Consider the following 10,000-nt stretch of genomic DNA (forward strand, 5'->3'; position numbering starts at 1 on the left):
ATTATTATTATTATTATATGACAAGATTTGACGCATGGTGTGCCTGAACACGCGCTCCGATGCTTGGAGAGGTTCGGAGTGGAGGATTCGATGTGGCAGGACGACTGTGAAACCCAGATATGATGAGGTGATGGGTTCTGAAAGGTTGTAGGCCCGAGGCCCGTCATGCGGGACATCTTCTGTCCTTGTGGGCAATCGGGACCAACCCAAAATACGGCAAGGTGTATCTCGCATCCGTGTCCATCTCGCATTAGGCTACATTTCTCTCTCTCTCTCTCCCCCCCTCTCTCTCCCCCCCTCTCTCTCTCTCTCTCCCCCTCCTTCTCCCTCTCTCTCCCTCTCTGTCTCTCTCTCTGTGTCTCTCGCTCTCTCCCCCTCCTTCTCCCTCTCTCTCCCCCCCCCCCCCCTCTCTCTCTCTCTCCCCCCCCCCCCCCCCCCCCCCATCCCTCATAAAGGCAGAGCTACTGACAACTGCGTATGTGATCAGGGCAGTTTATCCGGTCCAGGAATGAAGACGCTGGCAGACGGCCGTGTTTTTGTTCGCCTGCCGTGTTTGTTGTTTTCCAGTCCAAAAAAGGTCTGAGGACATGGCTTTGACAGGCTCATGTCTATTCTGTGTAGATGACAGGCCATCATCCGACACGGGACGCTTTGTCATTCTGAGCAGCGTGGGCGGACGCCTGAACGCGTTACGCACCCAATGCATATGGAGGTCAGGTGCGTTTCTCTAATGTCAATGGGTGAATTCAAATATTGTCCATCACGTATTTACGGCGTCAAACAACGGAAACCCTGCTGTGTGTGTGTGTGTGTGTGTGTGTGTGTGTGTGTTACCTGTTGCAGGTGAGCTGTAAGCTGAGGTACCAGGTGGCTGCCTGGGGGAAGGGGAGTCTGAGCAGGGCCTGAGGAGTACTGCTGTTCACACGCAGACCATAACCTGAGAACAACGCTGCACAAAATACACACCATCAGTCTGTGTGTGTGTGTGAGAGGGTTACCTGTGAGTGTGTGTGTGTGTGTGTGTGTGTGTGTGTGTGTGTGGGTGTGTGTTACCTGTGAGTGTATGTGTGTGTGTGTGTTACCTGTCAGTGTGTGTGTGTGTGTGTGTGTGTGAAGTGTGTGTGTGTGTGTTAGTGTGTGTGTGTGTGTGTGTTTGTGTGGAGGGGGGGGATAAGTCAGAGTTGTATGTGTGTGTGTGTGTGTTACCTGTGCGACAGGGTTGGGATTGGTTGAGGTTGAGGACGGGGGCCCAGGGTGAGAGACAGGCCACCACACTGCTGCTGTTCCCCAACGTCAAGTTAGTCTGTGGACACACACACGAAAAAGTGTTACAATGTCACTGATGAGTGTGTGTGTGTGTGTGTGTGTGTGTGAACTTGGTACCTGAGCAGGGTGGTGTGTGTTTGTGTGTGCGACTGTGTGACAGTGTTCCTCATGGTGTTGAGTTTGAGCTGTAAATTGAGAGTGTGTGTGTGTGTGTGTGTGTGTGTCTCCTTGGTACCTGTGTGTGACAGTGTTTCTTATGGTGTCGAGTTTGAGCTGTAGATTGAGTGTGTGTGCGTGTGTGTGTGTGTGTGTGTGTGTGTGTGGGTGTAGCTAAGCAGGCGTGCGAGTGTGCGTGTGTGTGTGTGTGACTTACAGTGTTGAGTTTGAGCTGTAGGCTGAACGTCCCCCCGCTGGTGGAGTATGTGTTGAGGAGGTAGGTGAGCAGGGTGGGGTGTGTGTGTGTGACGCTGATGTTCGGCCCGTTAACGGGAGTGAAGCGGAGAGAGAAGACGTCCAGCTCCTCCCGCAGCACCGGAACACTCCGTACGCACTCCGTCGATGACGCATTGCTATGGAGACCTGCCCCGGCAGCAACGGAGCCATTGCCCGGAAACTCCACGCTGCTGTTGCCAAGGAGCCGGGTGGTGTCCTTCTCTACCGTAAGCCCCACGCTCTTTGGCTTGCAGCCCACTGGAACACAGAAACACACACACACATATCAGTACAATAACACACACACACACAGTATCACATCACAGAGAAACAGTTTATGTATGTGTGTTATTGTATTACTATGCATGTGTGTTATTGTACTGATATGTGTGTGTGTGTGTGTGTGTCTGTGTCTGTGTGTGTGTGTACGCAAGTACCACAGTGCACCTGTTTGGTTGACGGAGATGCTAAAGGTCGTAGTGCGGTTTTTATGACGGCCACTCTCCACGGCCACTCGTATCCAGGTCTTCCACGGGGGGGCGGAGAGAGTGGCAGAGCAGCCAATGGCCGAGCAGTTCACCGTCACAGAGCCCTCCCTCAGAGAGGTGGAGCCTAGCTTCAGGACCAATGAGCAAGCGCCACTCTGAAGCCCCTCAGCCCAGGAGCAGCCAGTCACAGACACAGAGAGTGAGGAGACAAACTCTGGAACAAACACCCTGCCCCACACACACACACACACAATGTTTTGGATTACTAGTATTACAGTAGTCGTATTGTACTAGGTACTAATAGATGAACATATTAGAGAAGCACGCTCACATTCATGTCTATCTGTATGTGCAGAAACAGTTTGGGGAGCAAAACACACACACACACACACACACACACACACACACACACACACACACACACACACACACACTTACTTCAGCAGTGCAGGTCTGTCGTGGGTGACAGTCTGGGTGAGGGGTGTGTCCTGCTGCAGGATGGGCGGGTCTAAAGCTCTGCTGATTGACAGCTGCGGCTGGAAGAAGTAGGAGCAGACTGGGAAGCCCTGTAACACACACACACATACACACACACACACACACACACACATCAGGACAATAACACGCACGCACGCACACACGCACGCACACACACACACACACGCGCACATGCACGCACGCACACGCACGCACGCACACACACACACCTTGTGTTCTATGCGTCCGTCATCTCGAGGCAGGTGTGCGGCCAGGTACCAGTCCCCGGGGGCGGGGTCAGAGAGGTTAAAGGTGGTGGAGCTCTGGGATGTCACTGGCAGGGTCAGGGAGAGGGCACGACTCCACAGCGTTGAGTTAGGAAACACCCTACCTACCGGGTTAATGACAGGAGGGGCTCCCCAACGAACATAACTGATAGAAAGAGGGAGAGGGGGGGGGGAGAGAGGGTGAGGGGGTAGAGAGGTAGAGAGAGAGAGAGAGAGAGAGAGAGGGGGGGGATAGAGAGAGGGTGAGAAGGAGAGAGAGAGAGAGAGAGAGAGGGGGAGGGAATAGAGTGAGGGTAAGAGAGAGAGAGAGAGGTTTAGGGGGAGAAAGAAATAGGAAGGGACGGAGAAAGGAAGGATTCATGGTTACTGTACTTCCAAGGTGACACTGTGTTGTCACGGCGAATTCCACGGTGCTGAAGTGTTGTCCTGGGTGACTTACATGGTGACGTTGTGGTGGCCACAGTGGAAGCCCGCCCGGGTGACGGTAAACAGCCAGCGGGCGACCGCCGTGTCCTCCGGAATACGGAACTGTGTCAGCCTGACGTTGCCATACCAACCATAGCGGGACAACCTCTGGGCCGGCTTGGAGGACAACTCTGATACATACGTCAGTTCCCCATCGGAACCTAGAGTACACAGGTGTACACACACACACACACACACATCAGTACAATAGCACACACACACACAGACACACTCTCTCTCTCTCTCACTCACACACACACACACACACACACACACAGTAATACAATGACACACAGAAACACACACACACACCCTCACTCACACACACACACACACACACACACACACACACACACACACACACACACACACACACACACACACACACACACACACACAGAGCAAGCCATATGCGCAGTACTCCTTTCAACATATTGTCTCCCATTAGAATCATGGTGTTTCTTTACATTGTGATGTGACCGATTGGACCACACGGATTTGACAGAATAGCGTAGACAGTCACAATTCCTTATTCTATAGAGGACATGTCCAGACTTTTCTCTCCATTTCTAATTGAGGATTGTTCAGTCAGGTCAAGTCAAGCCCTGCTCTGTTCTGTTCTGTTACGGGGGGGGCGGGGTGTTGGTGGGGGGGGGGGGGGGACAGCTGTCACTGCAACCCAACTACATCTCTGTGGCTCAGTTTGGTAGAGCACGGCGCTAACAACGCTCAGGTCGTGGATTCGATTCCCGCTGGGAGCATACATTCTGAAAAATGCACAGTATGCACTCACTGCAATGGAAGTCGCTTTGGATAAAAGCGTCAGGTAAATGTCATGTATGTATTATTATTATATTATCTCAGCCACACTGTTGCTCGGGTTGGAGAGCCGCAGCATGTAGCCTCCTCCGGCTAGCGACGAAAATATGTCAACTCGATCCCCACTGGTAGCTACTTCCACCCACACACGGCAATGCCCCTAGGAGGGTACGAGGGAAGGTATGAGGAAAGAGACAGCGTCCTGTATACAGGTCGACAGGGTTAGCCACACACGGCTAACACTGCTAGCTTTCGTTGAGTTCCCTTCTACGAGAGAATCCCCATCCTTACCGTATCCAGAAGCGTCAGCGATCACAGCAAACAGAAAGAGACTCCGCAACATATGACCTCCCATTTTCGTTCTTGACAAAACGCGTGTATCTTCGTACAAACCATCACATCTTCCGTGATCTGGGTTGCTGGACTACAGTGCTGTCGGGGAAGAGCAAAGATTGTTGACCCGCTTCGCAACACTTCCTGGTTCCAATGTAAATAATGTGACGTCACGCTCACTGAAGTCGGTCGAGTCTTTTCTGTCTTTTTTTTTTTTTTTGGAGGGGGGGGGACAGGTGTTCTATCATCAATGTTGCAGAACAGGTTTGGCATCATCGTTTCCATTCTCTCCCCGCACTTTGAATAGGTATCCTTTTGAATAGATTTGTATAGCTTTTAGAAAGCTTTTTATAGCGTTCACTATGGGGTTGACACTTACTGTGGCGATACGTTTTGTAACATGTGCATCATCTCTCTGTCAGTCTCTCTCTCTCTCTCTCTCTCTCTCTCTCTCTCTCTCTCTCTCTCTCTCTCTCTCTCTCTGTGCTGTCTCTGTTTGTGTGTGAGAGCACTGCTTGTGTAAGCAGGTAAGTGTGTGTGTTTGCGTGCTTGTGTGTCTAACAGCCTGTGTAATTTATTGTCTCAGCTCTTGAGAGTGGACATATTGCTGCTATTGATCTTTACCCCTAAAATCAATATGAGAGTGTGTGCAGTAGGTAACGCAGGATACTGAGTATAGGGCAGTCCAGGGGAGCCAGGGTGCACTGTGATAAGTCACACACACACACACACACACACACACACACACACACACACACACACACACACACACACACACACACTTGCGCGCACACACACACACACTTGCGCGCGCACACATACACACACACACACACACACACACACACACACACACACACACACACACACACACACAGTTAAAAGGCATATGCCAGACATATGGGTCCATCTGCACATAGTCATTAGGATAGCTAATAATCAGCTAAAGCCACAAGCCACATACTCCACTAGCATCCTACTGTTCCGGCATATCCCTACCCCTAGCTGTCTCAACTGGTTCAAACTATAGACCACCACTACCTCTGTCCCAAACCAACTACCCTAGCCTAGTTTAGTCTCTCCCCTATCCCTGTCCTAAACCAACCACACTACCCTAGTCTAGACTCTCCCCTACTCCTGTGCCAAACCAACCACTACCCTAGTCAAGTCTACCCACTACCCCTGTCCTAAACCAACCACACTACCCTAGTCTAGTCTCTCCCCTACCCCTGTCCTAAACCAACCACTACCCTAGTCAAGTCTACCCACTACCCCTGTCCCAAACCAACCACTACCCTAGTCTAGTCTCTCCACTACCCCTGTCCCAAACCAACCACTACCCTAGTCTAGTCTACCCACTACCCCTGTCCTAAACCAACCACTACCCTAGTCTAGTCTACCCACTACCCCTGTCCTAAACCAACCACACTACCCTAGTCTAGTCTCTCCCCTACCCCTGTCCTAAACTAACCACTACCCTAGTCTAGTCTACCCACTACCCCTGTCCTAAACCAACCACTACCCTAGTCCAGTCTACCCACTGCTCCTCTCCCAAACTAGCCACTATCCTCATCCCCATCATCAACCCTAGTAGTTCCAAACCAACCTACCTTTCTACCCCAATCCTCATCCCCTTTCCCGTGGTTGGCGACTTAGCATGTCCATCTGAGCTGTCAGGCCATACTACAAGTGACATGGGAAATGTAGTGTCTGTGATGACTTCCAATTACTTTCCAGACATGCATTCTGTCATCTTGCATTCTTCCAGACATGTTTCTGCCAGTACACCAGGCAGAATGCCCCTGTCAGAACGCTAGACCACAACAATCTACAAACACATTGTAATGAAACGCAACCTGTCTGTCTGAGTAGAGAGGTCTGTCTGTTTCCTGAGTGGGGAAGAGGTCTGCCTGTCTGATAACTGTGTCTGTCTGTCTGTCTGTCTGAGAAGAGGTCTGGCATGAGGAGCTTCTGTTGGAGGATGAATTGACTCCCTGATAAGCGTGATGTTGTTTTAAAAAGGTTCCTACTCCAGAAGTCAAAATAGCGTGTGATCTGATTTCACACCCTTTTACCTTCACTCTCAACCGGACCTAGATCAGAGGGGGAGATAAAGACCCGCTGTGTGTCTGTGTGTGTGTGTGTGTGTGTGTGTGTGTGTGTGTGTGTGTGTGTCTGAGTGTATGTGTGTGTGTGGAACAACACTTCACAGTCCCCTAGCAGAAGCTCCATTAGCCCCCCGTCTCCCAGCCCTTTCACCCCAGTTGCCGGGCGATAGTGTAAACGGTTTCTGTTTGACCAATCCTGCTCTCAAATATTTGTCAGGGAAACAGCCTCATCCTGACATATAAATACTGGGAGAGGTCCAGGCTAGTACAGACTCACACACACACTCACACATACACACACACACATACACACACACACATACGTAGGGTCACATACACAGAGCAGTGTAGGACCGCAACGCAGATTGAAGGACAGGGACCCGTCGAGGGGACCAATGTTTGGACCAGAACCAAAGCAGAAGACTATCTGAGACCAGGACCAGACTGTCTCTGCCATCTCAGAGGACCACCCAAAGGACCACTTCATCCCAGAGGACCATCTCGTTCCAGAGGACCATCTCGTCCCAGAGGCCCATCACGTTCCAGAGGACCATCTCGTTCCAGGGGACACAGTAGTATCTCTAGCGGGTGAGTCACTCACTCACTCACTCACTCACTCACTCCATCATTCTCTCTCTCTAACTCATTCTTTCAGAGAGTTGTCTCAATTCTAATATACACCTTTATGTCTCATATTTCTCTCTCTCTTCTTGTTGAGGAACTGAAGCTGTAGATTAAATGAAACTGAGCAAGGCTTTCTACAGAAGGGTGCAAAATAACCGTTGACCTCATCAGATAGATATAGAGGAATAGACATGATTCTCTGGCTTCTGTCCGCTCTCTTCTAAGTGGTCTGTGTCTCTCTCCTCAGTTCTAATTGGTCTGTCTCTCTCCTGAATTCTAATTGGTCTGTTTCTCTCTCCTCAATTCTAATTGGTCTGTGTCTCTATCCTCAGTTCTAAATGGTGCTCTGACTCTCTCCTCAGTTCTAATTGGTGCTTTGATTCTCTCCTTAGCGCTGATTAGCAAGGATGGCTGCGGGCGTCATCAGGAACTTTCTGGTCCCAGCCCCGCCCCCCTGCTACCTACCCATGATCCTCCAGCACTCTTTCATTGACAATGAGGAGGATGAGCAGGATGAGCAGGAGAGGGGAGAAGAGGAAGCGGAGAGAGAGGAAGAGGAGGAGGAAGCAGACGAAGACGGGGACTCTGAGGTTCAAGAGGAAGACGAAGACTGTTTACAGGAAGCTGACTTATGCCCCGCCCCCTGTCCTTGTGACGTGACCAACCAGCTCTTGCGGTTTGCTGACATCATCAGTCGGGACGTGCAGCGCTACTTTGGTCGTTGCCCTGATGACCCGGACGCCTGTGACATCTACAGCGACCGAATGTCCGCGACAACCGGCGGACGCCTGCGTTACTATGACGACCTCATCAGGATGGCACGAACAGGAAGCCCGGAGGAGGACCCAAAGCGCTCCCCTGTCCCTGTGGACAATGGTCGTCAAGGGAACAATGGTCTGGGGCCTCTGGCCGAGCTGTTCGACCAGTGTGGAGGGCGGAGTCAGGGTCCCAGCCGACCAATGAACAAGCGGCACCTCCCCCTCAGTTTCTGGAATGAGCCAATCCCCTGTCCCCCACTGAGCATGCTCACCAACACCCCTGACTTCAGTTCAGACAGCCCACACACACACGACAACACACACACACACGACAACACACACACACACCCTGACTTCAGCGACCTGCTAGCACACTGGGACCCCAACCCCAACCCCGACCTCACACAAACACTCACAGAGCACACACACTGAGCGTCACCACCACAACACACCACAATCTGTTGACGTGAAAACTCACCGACCCAATCTCAGATCCAGGATGGAAAAGAAACACTCTCCCAGAAACGCTGCGATGTGGGGCTTTACTGCATCAGCACTTTGACTCTAGAACTCCATTTGTGTGTGGCCTAGAACTCTCGAACTCCAGTTCCCTATTCCGCTCATCACCGTGTTTTTACTTGTTTGCTGTTGCTGGTGAGGAATAAAGAACGGTAGTACTGAATCTGTCTGGTGTCGTGTTGTTATCCGAAAGTACATGTCCTGTATGTATGTCTAGACTCTATGCTTTCATTGGGTGTTTGTTCAGAAATAAGCGTAGCCACAAGACACTTCCCCTAGATTTTTACATTTACATTTATGGCATTTAGCAGACGCCTTTATCCAAAGCGACTTACAACAAATACATTTGTTTAAGTAAGTGAATCATCTATCCAACAGTCATCATAAGACAAAGTAATCAATGCTCACACCAGGGGCCATTGGCAGTCGTAATGCCAGAAGCCAATTTCTTTTATTTTTTTATTTTTTATTATTTATTAACAGGAGAGAACTTGTACAGGGGGGAAGTGGGGGTGAAGAGGTCTCTAGGGTTGGCGTTAGGGTTAGTACAGGAGGGGTAGTGGGGGTGAAGAGGTCTTAGGAAGATGTAGCCTGAAGAGATGGGTTTTCAATCTACGGCAGAAGATCGGTAGTGATCTGAAATGGTGGGTGTATAGGTTGAGGGGTCAATTGACTACCTAAATCGTTTAGGGGGAGGTTAGGTATGTGGAGAAGGGGAGGTGGAAGATTGGGCACGTAATGTGTAAGAGAGAGAGAGGGGGGGGGGGGGGGTGGAGAGGCAGAGGTGGTAGATCGGGTGTGTATGGGGGTTGAGGGGGGGGGGGGGGCTGCAGCGAAGGATCCAACACAGCAGACAACCATACACAACACAACGCAGATTAGCTAACCATAAAACCTACAGTAGAGACAGTACCCGCTTTACCCCCGGGCCGAGCTGACACACTGTTTCTCCCATGGTGTCTACAATGTCTGGGACTGTGAGTTCACTTCCTCTCCTGAATGCCCTATTTGACCAGACCCAAACTAAACTGCTTATAACATTACAAATATGATGATCAGATGCAAAAACAGGATGCCATTTGACAGGTAACACCGTGACGTTTTCTGCGGATATGCTCAGATCATAGTTCAGAATAACATACTACACATGACATGGAGATAACGTAACCAATAATCCAATTAATAATCCAATGAAAGCAGAATTTGGACCTGTCCAGCTTGTATCATATTGAGACACATACACTCCCAATGTCTAACACTGCATTGCATATTGAGAGGGGGAGATGGGGACTTTATGGAAAGGGTGAGGTAGATTGGGGGGAGCCGTGTAGAGAGGGGGAGGTATGAGGAGTAGATTTGGTGAGGTGGGGTGATGTGTGCTTATTTGGACCTGGGAGGGAAATGAGCCGTTGATAAGCAAAGGG

General features: G+C 50.6%; 2 protein-coding genes across 3 annotated transcripts in view; one reads left to right on the forward strand and one right to left on the reverse strand.

Annotated features, from left to right (window-relative positions):
* The window catches only part of pgap6 (post-glycosylphosphatidylinositol attachment to proteins 6), a 10,329-nt gene extending 5,638 nt beyond the window's left edge, over window positions 1–4,691 (reverse strand). For both annotated transcript variants that reach the window (XM_083694027.1, XM_083694026.1), the window contains exons 1-8: window positions 4,526–4,691; window positions 3,390–3,576; window positions 2,894–3,095; window positions 2,625–2,752; window positions 2,146–2,414; window positions 1,640–1,956; window positions 1,207–1,303; window positions 835–949 (exon numbers count right to left, since the gene is read on the reverse strand). In XM_083694027.1, the coding sequence (XP_083550153.1) occupies window positions 835–949; window positions 1,207–1,303; window positions 1,640–1,956; window positions 2,146–2,414; window positions 2,625–2,752; window positions 2,894–3,095; window positions 3,390–3,576; window positions 4,526–4,589 (1,379 nt within the window). In that variant the 5' untranslated portion in view covers window positions 4,590–4,691. The remainder of the gene's footprint in view (window positions 1–834; window positions 950–1,206; window positions 1,304–1,639; window positions 1,957–2,145; window positions 2,415–2,624; window positions 2,753–2,893; window positions 3,096–3,389; window positions 3,577–4,525) is intronic.
* Window positions 4,692–4,822: 131 nt separating this feature from the next.
* On the forward strand, window positions 4,823–8,710 carry percc1 (proline and glutamate rich with coiled coil 1). Its single transcript, XM_083694055.1, has 2 exons — window positions 4,823–7,263; window positions 7,692–8,710. The coding sequence occupies exon 2, from the start codon at window positions 7,707–7,709 to the stop codon at window positions 8,487–8,489; it is 783 nt and encodes a 260-aa protein (XP_083550181.1). The 5' UTR covers window positions 4,823–7,263; window positions 7,692–7,706; the 3' UTR covers window positions 8,490–8,710.
* The last annotated feature ends 1,290 nt before the right edge of the window (window positions 8,711–10,000 follow it).

This window comes from Argentina silus (genome assembly GCF_951799395.1).
Source record: "Argentina silus genome assembly, chromosome: 22".
NCBI lineage: Eukaryota > Metazoa > Chordata > Actinopteri > Argentiniformes > Argentinidae > Argentina > Argentina silus.